This window comes from Trachurus trachurus (genome assembly GCF_905171665.1).
Source record: "Trachurus trachurus genome assembly, chromosome: 10".
NCBI lineage: Eukaryota > Metazoa > Chordata > Actinopteri > Carangiformes > Carangidae > Trachurus > Trachurus trachurus.
Window position 1 is genome coordinate 14957173 of NC_139894.1, and position 22076 is coordinate 14979248.

Below are 22076 nucleotides of genomic sequence, written 5' to 3' on the forward strand. Positions count from 1 at the left end.
GCCTTTAATTAATTGTGATTAAACGACATCATGTGTTTTACTGTTAATCTGATCTGACACTGGGAGCTTTCAGGGGAGATATACACGCTGTTGCATGCACATGCACACACAGACACACGTCTGCACATGCACGTACACACGCACGCACACACATGCAGATAACATTAGTAACACAGTACACTCCTAATGACTTCTGCAGTGGTGTGATAAACAAGGAGGGGAGATAGTGATGTCTAATTCCTCAATGACCGAGTAGAGTGGTGTAGGATGGGTTTGTTTTCTCTCATCTTTTTATTGCTCTAATCTCTCTCTATCACTCTCTCTCTCTCTCTCTCCCAACCTCCATTAGCGGATCTGAACAACATCAAGTTCTCAGCATACAGAACAGCCATGAAGCTGCGACGGGTTCAGAAGGCTCTGAGGTGTATGTATGGAGTTTCATTGATGGTATTTTCTGTTTCCAGTACGGAAATGGGCTGGTTAAGTGATATGCTGTTATCCTGCGCCATCAGTAATCTGCTATGACAGGCTCTCTTCGGGAATTAGAATTAGAATTGTGACACACTTCTTTATTCGGTTGTCAAAGGGGCCACTACTCCCCTCTACACGACTTGGAAATGGAGTTGAAAATATTCTCGGTCTTCTCCGTTACTATGAGATTTGAAATCCAGTGATCAAAAGTATTGATGAACCCCAAGAGCTACTAGAAACCACTCAACCACCGGATTCCTGTTTCATTTTCATCAGGGCCTGGATCATTGGTTTGCTAGGTAATTAGAGCTATTAATCGGTCCATTTGAGTTACAAAAAAGAAGACGATTAGTTTTTGCCGTTTGGTTGAGGTTTGAATGTGTGCCTCGTCAGGGTCACAGCACTTGTTATATCCTACACGGGTCAGACACTTACTATCTGCCTACTTCACATTTGTATCACTCTCACTTTTTCACTACCTCAAACTTGGCCTTTCTGTCTCGATCTCTGTGCTTTTGACACCTTAATCTAATCCATCTTTCATCACCCGCAGTGCTCCAACTCGCTGACCCCAGATGAGCCCATATTGGCCATATTGTCCGCCCTCGTTCCTTTTTCCTTCTCTGCCTTCCCTCCTTTTCTCTCTGCAACCCTTCATCCGCTCCCTCTTCCTTCCTTCATTTGCCAGGTTTCTGTAATAAAAGCTCAACCTACACAGTCACGGTCCACCGTGAAAGAACCTCTTTCAATGACTCCCATTCTTTCTTCTTTTTTCTTTCTTTCTTTCTCTTCCCTGCTGTCTTATCTCACTCTCTTCTGGTCTACTAGTTGATATTGTTCCAGAATTTAATTGCCAGGCTGCCTTGATAACCACAGAGTTCTCACTCTGTCGCTCTGCACACTTTGTGAATGATTGAGCAGCGCTGCATAAGAGCCCATCAGAAATACATTTTTAGGTGATTCCCTTCCAACCCTGAGAATACTCCTCTTATCTCCTCTCTCTGTTCTACCTCATTATCGTGCTATCCAATTATACCTGGCATCAACGGACACCCTTTTAGCTCCACTCCAAGGGATGGGCCATCAAATTAGTTTAGAAGAGCGAAATCAAATTTGTGTCACTGCTCTTGAAACATCTGGTCGAGCTTAAGTGGGCAAAAAGGGTGAATAGGCACCTCTGTCGCTCATGCTCTTATTTAATGGGGTGAGGAGGTCGATCCTACAATGTGTGTGTATTTGTGTGTCGAAAATGAATGTGCATATTAATCTTAGTGTTGTTAGCCATCAGTATGCTTTGGTGCTTTATCAGTTATTGGCATCACATCATAAATTAATAAAGGAACTTGTATCTGTTTTCAGTGGATTTAGTGGCGCTGAGCAGCCTGGTGGAGGTGTTTCGGGAGCAGGAGCTGCAGCAGGCGGAGCATGTGATGGACGTGGTGGATGTGATTCACGGTCTGACGGCTCTGTACGAGCGGCTGGAGGAGGAGAGGTCCATCCTGGTCAACATCCCACTCTGCGTTGACATGTGTCTCAACTGGCTGCTCAACGTGTACGACAGGTGGGTAAGCTATTATCTGAGGGGTATTCCCCTATTGATGTAAAATCTACTCATTTCTGGATCAAAAGCTGGATCAAATCATTTTTTTTAAACAGCACAGCTTACATGTAGTGTGCAATTGTCTGATCGAGTTTGTGCGACTTGAGTATTCGTTTTGAATTGTGTTTCTTGCCACCTGAGAAATTTAAGTCCAAGATGGTTAAACTACTTGCTGTGGACTTAGATGTCCACTTAAAGGATAATTGTTCCAATTTTACACATCAGAGTCTACAACTCTTTAGGAGTATTGCTTCATCTGTGGAAGTGGAAGTTGTATAAAGCCCCAGAGAGAGAGAGCTGTTCAGAGGAAGGGACGCCACTTGTGTCAGCTTTGGTTGCTGCAAGATGGACTTTTGACTTGTAATATTATGCTGTTTTTGGTTGTTAGGTCTTTGTTGTAAATAACACATTGAAAATAAAAGACTACAGGAAACAAAGAAAATGAAAAACATGTCAGAGAGTGAAATGAAATGAGTTTGCCAGACGACTCAAGCTGCTCATCTGAAGCTAGAAGCAGCTTGAACCTTGAGGCCACATTAGCCTCTAACTAGCATTACATATTCAAATCACAGACTAAAATGTCAGCAGGGAATGTAAACACTAGATTATGACAAGGAAGGAGAATGTGTTTCCACACAAGAAAAAGAAAAAGAAAATATCTCTGGCTCTGCTCCATCAGTTTTGCTACTTTTTGAGTAGTAACACTTCATTGTGAGTCTGATGTGAAGTTGGTGGAAAATCAGCTTTTCGTGAGATTTCATACCAATGCCTGGTGCACATAAATATAAAGATCCATTAGTGCCACATACTACACTATATTTTTCTCTCTCTGTTTATCTCTCAGTTTTCTTGCATTTAGGCTTGTAGCCAACACTAGGAGCAGCGATCTGTGATTGGAAGGGATTTTACTATATTTAGTATAGGTATTCACCCGCAGTGAATCAGTATTGGTCATGTTTTTATTACTTTAGATATGACTGATGTTGTAAATCTGAACTGTAACCTTCCCTCCGGTGGTTTGTACTCCTATTTTCTTATTTAATACTTAATGAACATTAAATCTCTCAGGAAGACCATTAAATACGAGAAATGTCGTGTAAGTTATCGTCTGTGGCTATGATGATGTATAGCATGATGGGCCGGTATCATGTTTAGAAATGCTGCAGAGCCAGTTTTAGCACTGCTAAGACCTCCGTCATTTTATATTCGGCCATAAGAAACAGCGTGAATATAAATAATGAAGCATTAGGAATATACATGCCACATACACGCACGCAGTGCATAATGAACATATTTGTGATCTCATGCTACTATAAACCATTACGATAAAAGCTGTTTTGAACAAATCCTCAGAGTCCTAGAACAGAGGTCTGTGTGCAGATTGATGTAACCAGTTCAATAGCTTGTTGTACACATATCTGTAAAGAGCTTCAGCATGGCTAAAGCTCCAATAACAATGTCCAGGCCGAGGGCCAATCATCCCTTCTGAGACACAACGGAAACAAATCCTCTTTCACACAAAAATTCTCCCCAGCTTTGCTCCTGATTGACTATTTTTCTGCCATCTTCAAAAAGCAAGCACCAAGCACAGACACAAAAATACAGGAGTACACCCACGAGTGCTGTAAATGCGGTTGGTAGCTCTTAACTACTTGCTCCTAATGAGAGACAATCAGAGACTTTACCCTCTGCATATATTTCAGTAATTGCTTTTTGTTTCCCAATAAATTGCAGCAGTGAATCTGAATGAGGTGTGTGTTTGTGTGTTCAATTTCATGTGTGTGTTTGTTTATGCCAGTGGATATGCATTTCTGTATATACACATATGTTTGTGTGCGTATGTGTATGTGTGTGTGTGTGTGTCCTCCAGAGGCATGTCACACTACCAGGCTTTGCGGGAGTGACGTGTCCCCTGAGGGACAGCGTAGGGGTGCATATTGAAGATGGCATGCGGCACACAGCAGAAAGTGTGTGTGAAAGGTGCTGACAGCCAGTCGTCCCCACGCGCTCTCCAGCTCCTCTGGACCCGCACCGGCCCTGATTATGTCAGAGGAGCCGCAGTAATGCTCTCCTCATGCCTTCTCACGCTTCTCCATGTGACTCCAATATTCTGGACTCTAATGATCTGGTCTGAGTAATGTTTCACTTCATCGTGTTTTGACCTGTGGGTGAATTAAAAAACACAGTCTCTAATTTGCTTTTGAAGACATTCAAAGCAACATTCAGCTCTGGAAATCCCACTCACTCTTTTAATTCAATTTTATACTTCACTGATCTGACGTTCTCAGATGAATGTGATGTTATTGATTTCTCACTTAATGATTCAAACGTTAATACGATAAGCCTGTGGTTTCTTCCAATGCAGTTCAGCTCAGCACTAAATGTCTCCTGGCTGTTTTGGCACCGGAGCTGTGAAATCCTCACAGGCACAGTGACGATGCGTTTGCCTCTCAAATCCACCCTTTCCACAGCTACTTCCACTTATGTCCCTTTTTATTTCAAGCTAGAACAGTTTTTAGATACAGGTCACGGCACAACAGACTTAGCTATTCGCCAGTCATCAGACAATTTACTTAGCTGAGGAAACACACGAATGTAGGATATGTGTGTGTTATTCTAGAGTTTCTGTGTAATATGTAAACATGTATACTTGCCTGTAAGTGAAATTGTGACATTGGAGTGTATGTATGTTTTATATTGCTCTTCTGGGCATAAACCCATGAACACAGCACTTCATCAAGTTCCTTTAGTTCCTCTGGATGTGCTCTAATACAATTTCACACTGTTGCACCGACCTAATCTGTACTGCTTTGACCCACAAAATCCCGCTACACTTTGTCCCTCCCAGCGGGGCTCAGCCGTCCTATGAATGTATTACCATGACACAGTGTACTGTGATTTTGGAATAATTCATCATTCAATAATTCTAACCTCGTAACCCCGCTTTTTTTCCCCCTCTCTTCTTGTCCAGCGCTCGAAACGGCAAAATTCGAGTGCTCAGCTTCAAGATGGGATTGGTGAGCCTGTGCAACGCAGACGTCCAGGAGAAGTACAAATGTGAGTCTGATGCTTTCTCATGTGCCTAATGCATCTCCTCATCTGCAAACAATGAGCCAAAACAAAACGGCCATGATTTCCAGTATTACATAAAGACATCCACTTAGTCTAATGGAGGAAATGACTCTGCTGCCATAATGGAGAAAGCTTTCTTTACTTCTACAAAGTACTCTAGGGCCCTTAAAAGGATTGCTTGCCAAAGACACCATTCATGAACACTCTCGTTCTATCGCTCCCACTCTCATTTTTCTATACAAGTCAACTAGCAAAAAGCTAAGTCCCCTGTCTCTTCTCCTTTTTTTTGAATTGTGCTGTCACATTTTATTAGTGCACCGCCTCAGTCTGGGATATGTTTTTACTCATCTATTGTAACTCCAGTTTACAAGTCATACTGCTAATATCCTGTAAATATAAGGCTGATGATGGCTGGACCTGGAACAGCTTGTAGTTCAAACACGATCTTAGGCAACCCATGCCAGGATTATTCATGCTTGGTACACCATCTGTGTCAGCTTTGAAAGACTGAAAGATAGCTGATCTGCCTTCAGTTGAATGGTCCCTGAGGTGATTCAGTCCTCTTTTTCCTCTTTTTCTGAGTTCAGGTAGACATGTGGTGGCCTTAACAGTTTGTCTTTTTCTCCGAATGATTACATTTTTTTGTCAGCACCAGACGTCAATGGAATAATATTTGCAAATAAATCTGCAGCATTTGCATCAACCCGCTTTGAGATACAGATGGTGGGTATTTATTCCGTCATTGCCAGTCTTTGGCTGAACTTCAGAAAAGAAATATGCTTGTCATCACTTGTCGCTACTGTTCCAAAAAGTAGTGTAATTACTTTAATTATGTTGCTTTTGTGATGTTATAGCCACATGATGGTAATGTCTGTTTTTCAGCTTTGGTCCAGACAGATGTATCCTATGCTATTATTGGGTGGATTTCATGTGTGCAGTACTTTGACCAAATATCAGCAAAGTGAAATTCATATCAACTCTTTCTTGGATCATGCTTCTAATTAGCCATTAACGTACTAACATGCAAAACTAAGAAGGGGACCATGGTTAACTTTATACCTTGTAAATGTCCTAGCACTGTGGCAGCATGTTAGCATCCTGGCACTGACTAAGTTTACCTACAGCTCATAGACTGTACCTGAAAATATATATTATTGATTACGATTATTATGATTTTGATGATATCAGTGTTTTCCCTCTGTAGTAACACATTTCTCAGGACTATCTTGCCACAACTGTTTATGTTCACCAAAAGCTTGCTAAAAAAAAGTAGTTTCATATAAGTAACAAAGTATATTAAAGCCTTCACAAACAAACTTAGCAATGTGTCGGTCAGAAATACAATATCTTATTATCTCATTGCAGAGTTTATATTTCAAATTGTACAATAGGGATTTGTGTCTCCCCAAAGCACTCTACTTTTGTGTCAAAGACAGCGCAGCATGAACATTTAAGATTCCAAACACGCTGCAGCTGTAGTTAGGAGGACTATATACGTGAGGCTGTTTCGCATGCAGGGGTTAAGGCCAAGTATTGTCCCTGTAGGGTTGAAGAAATACACAGGGAAAGGGAAACATGGGATACTAACACTGGCATTGTGCAGCACCCGCACACGCTTGTCAGCATTCATCCCCACAGCGACAGGCTGACTCCTAGCAAGCCTAGTAAAGGCCTCATTGAGAACCTGACACGACTCCACTTAGACAGCTCTTTCATCTCCAAGCAAACCAGCCAGACCACTTATAGTGATTCTGTCTCTGTCTATAAGTCACTAAAGTGAGTTTTATTCTGCAAAACTGAGTTTGGTAAGCCTGTTGTTAAAAAATTGATGAAAACCCAATGTCTTGCTGTTGTATTGACATAATTAGCATACACTTTTTATGTCTGTGCCAAAGCTATTATTTTGCAAAACCATCTTCTATAAATTATTTGAATGTCTGGAACAATATTCATTATTTACATTTTGAAAGGTCCAGTGCGCATAGCAGTACATACAATTGCTCTAAATCAACATATGTAGATGTGGAGGAAAAATGCAGATATAATGATAATACAAATGCAAATGGCATTTTTTCATGCATACGAATGTGGTTGACGATCAACACTGCTGCACTCACTGTTGCATAATCAGATTAGTTACTGCATAATTGATGCATAACTATATTTCCTGCAGACTTATTCCGTCAGGTGTCTGGTCCGGGGGGTTTGACAGACCAGCGTCACCTCAGCATGCTGCTCCACGAAGCCATCCAGATCCCCCGCCAGTTGGGTGAAGTCGCCGCTTTTGGGGGCAGCAATGTGGAGCCAAGCGTCCGTAGCTGTTTCCGCATGGTAAGGAAACAGTCAAATACATTTATATCACGCCTAAATACACTCACAGATACAGGAAATGGTGCAGGCACAGTTTGCATATGCACAATGAAAACCCACTTATCATTGCTATTACAGCAGACTGATTTGTCTCAAACCTGCTCATCTAACTACTAATGTGTAGAAAAGTAACATGTAACCTCTAGATAACCAGAACAGACCTTATCTGTGCCAAGACAGTGTTACAAATACAGATACTGAAAAGGCCAAAACCTTAGGAATCATTTGCTTAATCAAACATTTGTTTTTGGAATTTTCCCAGCACAGGCATCAGGAAGCTGCCAGCTCTGAGAAGCCTGTTGTGTTTCACTGACATAAGCATAGTTCAACTTTTCCCACAGAGGAAGAAGTTAAATGCATCGTCTCAGGAAATGGAGAAGTTATAATTATTTCACCTAAGGAAGCATTAACTGCCTTACAAACATTACATCACATCAATATTGCATTGCATTGCTTTTAATGCACATACAAATACAGTCGGTGGTAGATAATGCATGATGTTATTAACTATACGTAGACTGTAGGTAAAATGCAAGAGGTTTAATTGGGAGGGTTGCATATAAGATATGGAATATATTGGAATATTGATATGATGAAGTGAGGTCACAGAGTGCAGCAGCGCACAGCGCAACAGCTAATGAGGAGACATGTTCAAAGCATTAATTAATTTATCTTTCCCTCCTTCGCTTGTTCTAAATGTGTCTGAACTTGAACATTTGCCGCAGGTTTGCGGGAACTTTATCATGTGACATTCAATTTGCGATGGCAGATAATTACTGAGTTGTTAGGGCACTACTTTTTTTGTGAGATGGCCTATGCAAAGCCTTTTAATTCACTCATTTTCAGGGCAGATACTAATGATATACACTCTATTCTGGCCCATGCTTGCTGTATCAGCTATGGCTGATTAAAATCAATGCCTTTCTGGATTTGTTCCATGTGAGGACATTTAGCTGTAGATGAAATATGCGTATATGTATTGTGAATTGGGGGAGGGGGGGGGGGGTGGCTCATTCACCCATTTTCCAGGTATAGCTCCGAAATGAGAGGCATCAGTTTTTGGAGATGTGACCACAGCAGCTGCTGTCACCTCCCAAGGATATTGACAGTTTGACTCTGCTGGCAGCAGGTGAGATGAAATCGACTTGAGACAGAATATGCAGAGTAAGGTAGTTGCAGTCGCAGTGTGATATTGCTGAAGGTGTTATGAGATGTGCAGAGGTTATTGGGGCAAAGTCAACTGGCAGAATAACTCAGCATCTTGTAAGTAGGTGAGAGGTATTCTACATTGATTCTCGATTCACAAACATGTGCTGTTCAGTGGATATGTGGTGCACAAAGTTTTGATGGACAACTATATGTTTACCACATTAGTTTTCCAATGATGTTTGATGCAGCCCATCTGCTCAGTGTGCTGCTTTGTGATGCAGCAGCATGCTCAGCATAGTCAGAGCCAGTTCCAGGTGTTCGATATGCAAGGGGCTGCGATTTGACCTCCCACATGGAGCGATGCTGGCTACTCCTCTAGCAGAGAGAAGCTCCTTCATCCCCTAGAGACTGTACACCTCTGTACACCATCACAGTCTGTATGATCCGTATGCACACGCGCACACACACACACACACATTTATTATGCTACTCTGCTTGAGCGGTGGAGGAAGCCCCAGGGAAATCAACCTCTTAATGCATCTCTGATGCAGACTTAATGAGAATTTAGCACATCACGGATTTTCAGCGCTTGGCGAGTCATTCTTTTATTAGGTTGACTTCCTTTTTATCCCACTTTCTGGAATTCTCAACAAGGTGCCTCCGGGAGAGACGGACTGCGAGCAGACGCACAAACGCATACAGTATACACAAAGATGCACATGTTTGTGTCTGCTGTGTTTTAGCTTCATAGATGTTTTAGCAGTTCCATAAAAGCAAGAGATACCCCACTGTGCAGTACACCTTCGTTCACCCTCTTTCTTTCACTTATCTTTTGTATTCTCTTTGATTCCATGTTTTTTTTTATAGTAGCTCACTGCAGGAGAACCAAGAGAAAGGAAAGGAAGCACACCTTCTCCTCTCATTACTCTATGTACCTGTCCTGCCTTGGTCTATATTTGGGTTGTTTACAGTCTCCTGCGCTCCCCACCCACCCATCCACCCACCCACCTTCCCTTCCCAGGCCCCAGGGAAACCTGCCATTGAGGTGTCTCACTTCTTGGAGTGGATGAGCCTGGAGCCCCAGTCGATGGTTTGGCTGCCTGTCCTCCACCGTGTGGCCGCTGCAGAGTCGACCAAGCACCAAGCCAAATGCTACATTTGCAAACAGTGTCCCATCAAGGGCTTCAGGTTGGTATGACCGCATGACTAAACAGACACACATGCAGATCGAAAGATTCATCATTGTTAAAGGTACACTACACATAGACATAAATATATAAACAAAGAGTAAAAATAATTGATGTATATTTGGAATTTGATTGAAAAAACTTTTTGAGCCATATTTACAGCAAAGAAGTGCAAAACTTCTAGGGATATTTAAAAGTGAAAGAGAGAAGCAAATAAATCCATGTTGATAGTGGCAGCTGGTGTTTTCTGTTTTCATTATATACAAGAAGCGAAAAATAAAAATGGCTCGTTGGAGATGTTGAAGCTAAGAAAACATGTGGCTGTAATAGAGTACAGCCCTGTCTGGGGCAGAGGGTGACAGCATGCACTCAGGCAAGCATACAAATTCAATACACTCAAACACACACACACACACACACACACACACACACACACACACACACACACACACACACACACACACACACACACACACACACACACACACACACTACTCCATCTGTGGGTCTCTGATATCTCTGTCTGTTCTCTTGCAAACATCAGTTCACCCTCTCTGTTATATTGATCTTGACAGGTATCGCAGTTTGAAGCAGTTCAATGTGGACATCTGCCAGACATGTTTTCTAACCGGCCGCACTACTAAGGGAAAGAAGCTGCACTACCCCATCATGGAGTACTACACCCCAGTAAGACTAACGTCATATAGCACTTAGGCTGAAGACAGACTCAAGGCTCCAGGGACAAATAGTACTTATAATAGAGTAGTAGTACTTTGCTGTACTCAAAATATACTGTCATCTCCGGATTCCTGCTGCCAGGGATAGATCAGCCACCACTGTAGTGTGAGCTCTCCAGCAACTATATCTCTATCAAATATACTGTTACATATGCTAATATTGCTTCATCCAGGTCTATAGTATGCAGAGATTAAGTACCACTCAGCAGTAACATCCTCTCTGGCTATAGTGTACACATAAAGTGCAATTTGGAGCACATGTTGCGCACAATCAGAGCCTTGAGTGACTGCATGCACAATCTCTGAAGTCGAGTTAATTCCAGAGAAGTAGCTGTAGCACTATAGCTAGAGTGCTGAAATGTACTGAGATGGTGCCAGATTTAATCTCTAATCAATTCCAAGCTGTAAATATATGGCAAAGGGCCAGCTGCACAATGATTTTCCTTTTCACTGGACAATATTTTACATTTGCTGGATACAGTTTTTCAGAATGGCTAGGCAGGCAGGCACCCATAGATTTATGCTGAGATAGAGACGACGGAGCTGGAGAGCAGGAGGGAGAGGAGAGAGGGATGATTTTGAAACGGCACGGCAGAAACTGTGTGAGAAAAACAGATGGAAAAATAAATTAGTTAAGTTAAAGTAAGACAAACCATCCCTGAGACAGAATGGACAAATTTTAGATGTGGCCAATTTGCAGCATTTCTAAAAATTGTAGTGTTATAATTTGTCTCCCACCCATCCACTCCCCACTTTCTCCACCACTGTCTCACCCCTCCTAAACCCGCCCCACGCCAACCTCCCCTCCCTCGACTTCTAAATCACGCTCCAGACAACCTCGGGAGAGAAGATGAGGGACTTTGCCAAGACTCTGAAGAATAAGTTCAGATCGAAGCAGTACTTCACCAAGCATCCTCAGAGGGGTTACCTGCCTGTGCAGTCTGTGCTGGAGGCCGAGAGCGCCGAGACGTGAGTCCCACACGTAAACACTCGAACACAGTCATCTCTCTGTCTCTGCTGGAGCCCGCATCTCTCACTTACACACATAAAAAACCCTGCTGTTGTCGGCTAATTATCATGCTCTGACAATTTAGGGCGCTTTGACTCGCGGAGATGGGTTAAAGGGACGGCTCTGTGTTCAGAATTAACATAATGTTATTCCTGTGATCTCACTCTGGGTCAGATGCTGTGTTCACATGAGCGAGTCTGAGCCACAGGGAAAAACAAGAACGATGAGACAAACCCATGAGATCATCAAGTAGCATCGCTCAGGGTGATGATAGTAGCTACCAAGATTTAGCATGATTGTGGGTCGATGTTTTGTCTGATTGTGTCACTGAGGTCACCTTTTATAACCTCAACAAAACATTACACGAGTCTGCGAGTTGATCTCTCCACCTACTGACACAGCAGGGATGAGACTCCAGCACTTGAAGAAGCAATATGAAGACAGTAAAAGCCCTGCAATCAAAATGTATTATTGAAAGTCAAAGAACTTACTATGTAGAGTGACTTGTTTGATATTGTAATGCTAATAATATTTTTGGACTGTTATTCCTCCTTATGCATTAATGCATTAGGAGCCTGTAACTGGTGGAAACTAGTTTTAAATTTGTCACTGTTTTACACTGTTTGTCATGACAGTGGTGCTAGACCTATAGGTTTTATTCATTCATTTATTCTGACAAATTTTGTTACTTTTACCACTTTAATGTCTGTTGAATTGAACAACCTGAGAAGGGAATGTGACACTTTAGTTGATCATCTGTTTAAAATGAATTTACATTACATCGTTTGCACAGATTTGACCAGTGGACCGCTTGTGCTTATTCGCCCCAAATACCAAATGCACTGAATGTATCTATAGGTGTTATCAAGCTAGAAATGGATGTACTGCCTGTGTCTGTCTGAGTGAGCCTCTGTTTGTTGTTTCCCTTCAGCTTTTCCCCCTTTTTTTTTCTCTCTCATCTCTTTATGTTCATATAGCAGATTGATATCGCCCTGGGATGTGTGTTGACTTTTTGCTCAAAGTAAAACATTTTCAAGTTGCGCCAGCCTATCTTCACATCTTTCCATTTGCTTTGTTTGCAATCACACTGCTTGTGAAATTAGCTTCTCCCTCTTGGGTACAGAGTCTTCACTATGAAGGATCACAGGCCAAAAATGTTGGGAGCCAGGGACTTTAATCAGTGAAATCACATCAGATATTTATGATCATATGTTTTATCTGTAAACTCTGAATCTGCAAAGTAACTTCAGTCATATGAGATAAATGAAGTAAGAAATGCAATGTTTCCTTGTGAAATACAGCAGAGGTCTAGAATGAAATAGTAAAGTATATTGATATTGCGGAATTCACTGAATCTCTCTTTTTCTTGTCCTAACGGGAACATTTTGGGCAAATAAATCTCTTCTTCTGTATTATAACAATATGTTCTGCTTTCCTGCAGCCACACATTCACTCTTTCAGTGTGTTAAAATGCCGTCCTGAAGAATTGACGTTGTTCTTTTTTGTTCCCAGGCCGTGCTCCTCACCCAAGCTACCCCATGCAGACACACACAGCAGGATTGAGCATTATGCCAGCAGGTACGTGGCTCACTGTGCTGCGCTATATATCAAATAATTACAACAAAAAACTCTCCGTCTTTCACTTTCCTCCTATCAAATCACACCCTCCCTCTTCTTTATACTCATTCCACCCCTGCTTCCATTTCTACTCCTCCCCCTCTTTGTCTGCTCCCTCACCCTGTAGTCCACCACCGCACACTGATTGAAGTATTGATTCGGCTGCGCGGTGCACTGTACTCCAAACAGGGCAGAGACTGTACTGCCCAGCAGTTTCCCTCACTCTTATTTCTCCACACAAACAAACACACAAACACATGCAGGCAGACAGAAGCAGAGCAGTTTGTGGTCTAGTGTGTGTGTGCGGAGGTCAGCAGGGTTCAGCTTGCCTAGTGGCTTGTCACTTGCTAGGGCAGTGAGCCCATTGGTCACCTGGGAGCCGTCGGTGTGGATTAGTGTCTGTGTGACAGGTTATAAACAGGGCACAACACTGGACTCCCACGCTCCTGGAAGCCCTGCCCACAGAGCTGCAGAGTGTGCACACAGTACCACGTGCGTGTGCGCTGGTAAGTGTGCCATTGTGTATTACTTCCCTAAGGCTCTTACACACAACTGCTTTACATCCTGCCAAAACAGAGGGAACACACACCAGCAAGAGAGCAGGCTCAATTGTCCTCTTTACCCCTCTTATCTCTCCTTTTTTTTGCCTTTCTCCTGTTTTCTGTTTGCCTTTTTTCTTTTCAGTCTCATCCCTGATCCCTCTCTTCTATTGTCTCCCACCCACACATTTATTTATCCCTCCTTCTCCGTCTCTTGCTCTCCCTCTCTTTCTCGCTCTTCTCGCCCCTTTCTTCATCTCCGTTCCTTAATATCGTTTTCTCTTACATCTTCTTACATTTTCCCATTTGTTGCCAATTACAGCACAATTTGCTTCCAACAGCTCTTGAGTCGCACAGCAAAAAACGTAGCCAGCGTAATACACTGATCCACAGGCCCTCACCGAAATAAACCAGAGGAACAGAAAAGGAAAGGTGGTCAGAGAGCAAGAGTGTAATTCAGTAAAAATGAGACGCTTTCACTGAGAAATTTTGATCATCTTCCTCTACCTGCCGAGAACGTGTATCTACTTCACTCATAGGAAGCTTGTCATCTTTCGGCATGCCAGGAATCTGTGTTTTTTTTTCTGCATAAAAAGAAATGAATACGCTTTGAGAAAATAAGCTTTCATCAGGCGGCTGTGCTTTCAGTGTCCTCAAATGGTAACACTCCATATATAAAATGTTGAATGCACCATGTAATTAAATATTAAAATGGATAAGCACATAATAACACACCATAATGTAGCTGTGAGCAGATATAAGTGCAGTTTAAGTGTAATTATTTGCTAACAGCCCCTCATATGAAGCATCTGGTGCTGCTATAGAAACATATAGTGAAAGCTTGATAACATAACACGGTTTAATTCTTATTATATGTCTTCTGTCATGTATAATGTGTTTTTATTAACTATTTACAAAAATGTTAACATTCACAAGCAGGTTTAAAGAATATATAGTATATATGTGATTTCTCAAGTACTTTTGTTCCAACTAAAAACATAATTTTCTAAAATATCTAGGTAGTTTTTAGCACACATTATTCAAGTGGTAGTGATGTGTAAGTTTCCTGTGGCTGATTCATTCACATTTGCTGAGCCAGTGAGTATATGGTGGAGAGATGGCTGCAAATGACTACAGCTCTGTTACACTGTAACATCAAACATTCATACATTCATTAACTGAGTCTACAGTTGGCGGCCTTGATCCTTGATTCCTCATGTCAGTGGTTCCCAGAGCAAGACAAAGAAACCCAATGACTACTGATGGTTAAACCAGTGTCTTGCGTGATAGCTTGCCATTGTCTATGAAAATGAACGAGTGACTGAGAGGGAAAAAGATAAAGAGGCTGAGCAAAGATGATTGCTGTGTAAATGGGCTTTTATCCATAATGCATTTAACATGTATTTTGTACTATGTTTTTGTTATTTTGTCCCACTTATTATGTGTCGTTGATTGTGTTGGCTCACAGTGGCTATAAAGGAATTATACAGGCCAAAAATGAATGGGACTCAGCAGCACATTTAGACACAAGAAAAAAATAGAGCAGTATGAGCACACTCCTTATTTTCCAGCATGATCTGAGCACCAGCATAATACGAGCAGACAGTCCTTATTATGGCAATGGTGACTATTTTATCCGCACTCTGGCAGTAAGCAGAATTGACTTCAATCCTTTCTTTCTTTCTTTCTTTCTTTTTTTCTTTCTTTCTTTCTTTCTTTCTTTCTTTCTTTCTTTCTTTCTTTCTTTCTTTCTTTCTTTTCTTTCTTTCTTTCTTTCTTTCTTTCTTTCCGTCTGCTGTCAGTTTGTATAGAATATAAAGAGAAAAATCACATCCACTGCCCACAATAATCATAACTCTGGCCACTTTGAACACTTATAGAAAGTCAAGCCGATATCAAAACACTGAATGTCATCGCTGGCAGGTCAGTGTCTGAAATTCTTTCCCTGGGATGACATATTAGACAGGTGTGTGTCTGTGAGTCGGTGTGCGTGTGTGTGTGTGTGTGCATGTGTCAAAGTGCCCTTCAGCCAATGAGGGGTATGCATGTTAATCTGTGGCAATAAAATCGTCTTCAGTCATCTCAAAGGAGATAAAGTAATTGATGTTTGGGGTAAGGAAAGCCAGATTTGTAGGCACGTCAAACCTAGAGACAGCCTCTCTCTCGCTCTGTATCGCTGTATCCCTCGCCCCTCCCTCAATATTGATGCAGGAGTAGAGTTCATTCCTTTCATCATCAGCACTGCTTCAACATCTTTCAGAGGATGGATGAGAAGAAGATAATAAAAAACCTCTCAGAGCTCTGTTAGGATTTCTCCGCTCTTACACTCTCTCTCGCCCATTTCTCATTTCCTCTCACATCCATTTACATTTATCCCAGAAGATAAACACACATGTATGCACAAGACACCCACACACGAATGTTTCCTATTACCGCCTGCCCTGTCCCCACTCATTTGTACCTGACTGCGGCTCTAGGTTTCTGGAGTGCTTTCTGATGAGTGGTGTCACCGATTGAATTACGAGCGGTCAGGTTCACAGGCCGTGGCTCCTGTAACAGGACATGGATGAATCCTGATTTTCTCAGTGTTATGGTGTCACTGGACACTGAAGAGAAATAGGACGTAATGTGAATGTCCCTGACAGCCCTCTACATCACCCCCCCCCCCCCCCCCCCCCCATCCCTCACTCGTTCAGCTGACGACACTCTGCGAAAAATGATGCAGCATCGAGTGTGTCGGTATGTTTGTGTGAACCGGGAACGCTGCAGTGAAGACTTGACACTGCTTTCATTTACAGTAGTTCACACGTGTATGTACGTGTACATACATGCATGTATGTATGTACACTGTATATGTATGTGGGCAGCCACAAAGCTCATGGCATATTAGCATCAGTGGGTTGATTCTCTGCTAATTACCTCACTTGAAGGAGAAACTCACTGTTTGATCATCCAATACTGTTACATATCATTAACATGATATTCAGTGGGCCGCTCGTACTCACTTCCACCCAGCCCACTCCATCGCCTTCAGATCATGACTTCCTTCATGATTTTTAATCAAGTGCCTTAGAAATGGTGGCCTTGTTGCATTCAGGTGTGAGCTAATACGTAGGCGGAGGCAGCAAAGGTGAGATTGACACAGAGCAAAGTCAAGAAAAAGAGCCGCATTACAACAACTTGACTGCACTGTGAGCCCGTGCCGCTGCTAATGATGCTCCTGCAGTGAATTAGTTTGTAATGGTGATCTGGGCAGAACACAAACACACACAAGGAAAACAAAAACTAATGATGGAAGGCAGGGCAGGCAGTCCCCACACAGGTTTGTAGTTTGAAAGATTATTTCCATGAAACACCACCACCACCACCACCCCCCCCCCCCAAAAAAAAAAAATGCAGCTGCACACCAGAATGAGCCAAGTGCAAACGCCTGGGTAATCTGCCAAGTCTAATGCTGAACAGTAGCTACACACTTCAATAGTGTAAGAGGCTACTAAATAATTTAAGAAGTTTAATTTAATAGCAGCTTGACTGTGTGACTACTTTTGTTTACAACAGCTAGTATATTAGCTGTAATATACTTGATTATGCAACAGCCACACAGCAAGGAAATCATCATGTAGGAAAACACAAAGCAACTGCAATATGGTACAAAAAAAGACAAAGAATGAAGACGGTGGATTTGTCTTTCACCACACCGGTCCAGCAACTTTGTCTTGCACACTTTGAATTGCTGCTATTGACAGTGACTAAAAACTCAAATGTCATGATGTGAGTCTTGTATTTAGATGTACTTTGAAATATTTACTTATCATTAATTATGTAGAAGACTATATGCTACGTTTATGCATGTTTTCATTGTCTTATTTTCACACAGCAGCCTGAATGTTCTAGCTGTTTTTTTTCTTATTGATGCCGTCAAACAGGAGACACTATAAGCACTCTGTGTTTTCCCCCTACCCCAGCACATTTTGGTTGATGTTACAGTGAAACAGCTCACAGAGCAGCGTGTACTCTGCAGCTGTCCACTGACAGTCAGCAGGACATAATGCAGAACTAGAGGCGCTGTCCTTGGTCCTGAAAAGCCACACAGTAGCTCAATCACACTACTTTACTCACACTCACACACACACATACACTATAGTTTCTGTCCACGGTGCTGGACAGCAACGCATTTTTAAAAGGCTTTTTTCTTTCTTTTTTTATTGGCTGCATGCTGAAAGACAGGGTACAGTATTTTATCCTCCCCCCATGCAGACGTTTTTATAGTTCCTGCTCTATGGCCATTGGAATTTCTGCCACTCTGCAGTCTTGTCAGTCACATGTTTCTGGACAGCTTCCTGCTCAGCTCCAGCCCATAATACGAGAGGGCCAGAGGTCTTATCCATATTACTTAGAGGCTAAACTGTTCTGATGGTTTCTTTTATCTTGTATTTGGTGAAACATATTTCCCACATGTCTGATAATATCTGTTACTTTGGCTTTTCTCTTTGATTTGCTCTGACTCATCCTCTCCCTTGTCTTTCTCTTTGGTGTGTGTGATTCTATATATATGTTTGTTTGTGTGTCACATGTTGGCCTTGGTATATGTATGTGTGTGTGTGTGTGTGTGTGTGTGTGTGTGTGTGTGTGTGTGTGTGTGTGTGTGTGTGTGTGTTTGTATGTTTATTGTATATAGATTGGCAGAAATGGAGAGCCAGAATTGTTCCTTCTTCACGGATAGTCTGTCTCCTGATGAAAGTCTGTGAGTATGACGCCGCCTCCACACTATGAACCCCCTCATTTCAACCGCAGCCTTTCATGGAGATTATATATATATATGTGTGTGTGTGTGTTTTGTGTGCACCCTTCTCTCTGTGTGCTCAGGCTTGTTCATGGATGTTAGGGTAAGACTGGGTAATCACATAAATAATCAGCCACGTAAAGAAAATGACCCACAGTGAGCAGCGCGCACATAGCCCCCCCTTCATCATGCACATGCCTGCTGTGATTAAAGTCTGTGGCTGTAGTTAGAAAGACCAAGCCCCCTCTGAGGAGAGGGAGGCGTGTGTGTGTGTGTGTGTGTGTTTGTGTAGAAGCAGGATGAGTGGCGGGGCGGTGACAAGGTTACAGCAGTGTGAGAAATAGGGATGTTTGATGTGAATGAGGGAGTCGGTGAGGTGAGTCCTCACTGTGGAAAGCTGAGAAAGTAACAGGTACAGCGAGTTGTCTACGGTTGTATGAGATCATGTGTGTCCATGTCTTATTTTGTTGACATCTATGTGCGTTGTCAACCGTTTCCTCCCTTCCTAAGATGGTTTTTCCGTTTTTTTTTGTCACATTTTAGAGTCAGGGTAGCATGCACATGCCCAACATTTCTGTGCAAGGTGTTTTCAGGTCTTCGGGTGTGTGTGTTTACTGTGAAGTGTGCTCATTATTTCTTTACAGTCGTGTTTTGTGTGTTTGTTCTGAGAGAAAGCTGTGATTGACACCACATTAAAAGCCAGTTTTAGGCTAAGACAAAACTAGTGCAATGCTTTTTACTACTGACATCTGTGCTTGTCAAGACTGTTCCCGACGTCTTTGTTCCCATGTGCATGTATCTGGATGTATCTCTCTCTCGATGTGGTGCCTGGGTGGAGCTATAGTCACAAACAATATTTGTATATCAGTGCACGTACATGTAGTTATTTGTAACTCTTTACCTTAGAATGCGTTTGCATGCATGATGCTTCACTTCTTCTTGTTACGTGTAGCGGTGTTGTTTTTCTTTTTGTACGCTGTTGTTCTTCTTCCTGCGACCTTGTCCGTCTGTCGGTTGTTGCCTCTGTTTTTCCTGCTGCATGGCTCTGTACTTGCTGCTGTGCTATCTGAGCCTCCAGCTGGTGTTTGGCTGGCATCAAACTGTCTTCTGTTCTGAAGTGCACCGCCTGTGTGTGCAGCCTTCATGCTCCACCTGCATGCATTGTTCAGAGTTCGCTGTTGCTGCTTACTGCCGGGTAATGGACGTGGAAATAACTGCACCCATTGAATGCGTCGTTCAGTGGTGTGATTTATATTAGAATCAGCATTTTTCATTAACGGTAGATCTAAAGTATGAATAACAGCGTTATTTAAGGTTTAGTGTAAATATGTATTCAAATTATTAGACCAGAGTCTACTTCTCTACTATGATAGCGAATGTAGTTATGGAAATATTTCATCCACCACAGTTATGTTGGAAAGTTACTATTAGTTAGCCATAAAGTAGATTAATTTGATTGTAATAGCAAATACATCTTCATAATACCATAATCAAAATGTAAATCTTATGTAAAACAGTTTTTGATTTAGTGACATGAACCTTTCTGACGTAAAAAACAAACATCTAACACATACTGTATATTCAATGTAAACTGTGTCATTATGCATCTCAAGAACCTATAGGATTTTATAGGGAAGCCTGGTGATTTTTTAATTAGCCTAATTTTCTGTAAAAGTAAAAAAGGTAAATAGATGCATCTGCCTGTCTCTATATAGAGCCACTCTGTTTAAACTAGGCCTATAAATTCATCTGTAATGTATATGGCATTACAGTGCAGAGCGTTTAATTTGCTTTTAAGTTTGGCTCAATAAAGTTGTTTGCTTCATAGCCCAAGGCATTATTGCAACATAAAAACAATTGACAAGCATCTGTCTTTCCAATAAAGTAATTGCCAAACATTTATAGATGCATTTATTGCTTTACAGCCGTAGGGGCTACTATCATAGATCTGCACATGAAGTTTTCTATTTCATCATCAATAAAGTGTTCAATGTTTGGGGAATTATATTGTCTTATATTGAGTTTCATTTTTGACAAATGTGAGTGGTTTTTTAACGGCTTGAGTCAAGTTTAGTGCAGAACATTTCAGTTTTGACTGTGAGCCTGGCACAGTGCAGTGCACTTGTCACTGTGTCTCGTCCTGTAATACTTGTCCTCGTCCTGCTTGCCCTACCTTGTTTCGGCCTGCTTGTTCCTGCTCTCCGCTGCTGCTCTGCTTTGTGCTGCTGGTGGCTGTGTGCTGGTGGCTCAGTGTGTTGTCTCCTGTGTGGGGGACTCAGGGATGAAGATCAGTACCTCCTGCGTCACTCCAGCCCAGCCCTGGACCATGACTCACCGTGCGGACAGCACATGCTGCTGGCTCACCTGGAGCACCAGGACAAGGATCAGCTCCAGTGCACCCTGGCCCGCCTGGAGAACGAGAACAGGTCTGTAGTCAGGAAATAAAAAGACACAAGGTTTCTTTCCTCATTTGCCTAGATGGTAGACTCCTGACTGTATGTTTGATTTACACACATTTAATCCTTCTGGAGTACTGAACATCTACACTACAACATCTGCACAACTCGCAATTCCTTTAAGTATTCAAGACTGTGTTGAAATTGATTTCATCATACAATTTCATCATACATTTGAAGGAGGTTTAAATGAAGGTTTGGGAAAAGACTTGTAGCAGTGGTGATTTTCATCTGTAAAGCTTCCCAGCAGCATGGGAACACAAATATATGCGTGCTTGTCTGTAGGAATTACACCCTTTTCAGGGTGTCTGCTGCCATTTGCAGACCTCCTGAAGAGAGTAAACACTTTCACACTTGAAATCCTTTTTAACAGCCTTGCGGAAAAAAAACAGGACACAGTTTCCTGTGTGCACACCTGGCATTAAGCCGGTTCAATAATGAGGGTAAAACGGGAGCTTGTAAATCATGCCTTGCATCTGTTTAGGGTTTATAGGTGTCCTGCAGGAGGGACAGAAAGAGTCTACTGTGGAGCATCAGCTGTGATAGAAGTGTATCTCTGAAATGCATTTCTTTTAAATGTGAATGCTTGAATTTGCATGTATTGTGTGCTCCAAGCAAAGAGGCTCAGCTAGTTTCCATAAATGAAGCAAATTCATTTTCCCTTTTCTATTTAATTGGTTACTAGAGGCAGCCTTTATACGAATGATTCATGTGAATAATTTGTCTTCAGTTCGGTGACCTCTCTAGACGCACAGACACACACACACACACACACACACACACACACACACACACACATTTGTGCCCTTTAGGTGTCTGAAACCTTGACCCAGTTCGGTTTTCGACAAAGAATGCGTCCTGTTAAGAGACTGCATTGTGCTTTGTTGTGTGTATTTATGACTACAGCAGCTGCTGTAGCTTAGTTTATGATCTTCTGTGGCTTTCATGTGCCTCATACCTGAACAATAAATCAGTACAAGAATCACACACCTTTAATCCTAATCTTCTTCCTGTGGTCCTGGAGAGCCGGGGTCTGTCTAACAGGTGAAGATCTATATATTTAACATTATTTATCAGACTGATTCT

General features: G+C 42.0%; 1 protein-coding gene across 1 annotated transcript in view; it reads left to right on the plus strand.

Annotated features, from left to right (window-relative positions):
• The window catches only part of drp2 (dystrophin related protein 2), a 77619-nt gene that overhangs the window by 50187 nt on the left and 5356 nt on the right, over positions 1 to 22076 (plus strand). The window contains exons 11-20 of the mRNA XM_083980650.1: positions 350 to 424; positions 1831 to 2032; positions 5043 to 5128; positions 7317 to 7474; positions 9684 to 9850; positions 10425 to 10536; positions 11419 to 11555; positions 13108 to 13173; positions 18430 to 18495; positions 20814 to 20960. Coding sequence (XP_083836776.1) covers positions 350 to 424; positions 1831 to 2032; positions 5043 to 5128; positions 7317 to 7474; positions 9684 to 9850; positions 10425 to 10536; positions 11419 to 11555; positions 13108 to 13173; positions 18430 to 18495; positions 20814 to 20960 — 1216 coding nt within the window. The remainder of the gene's footprint in view (positions 1 to 349; positions 425 to 1830; positions 2033 to 5042; positions 5129 to 7316; positions 7475 to 9683; positions 9851 to 10424; positions 10537 to 11418; positions 11556 to 13107; positions 13174 to 18429; positions 18496 to 20813; positions 20961 to 22076) is intronic.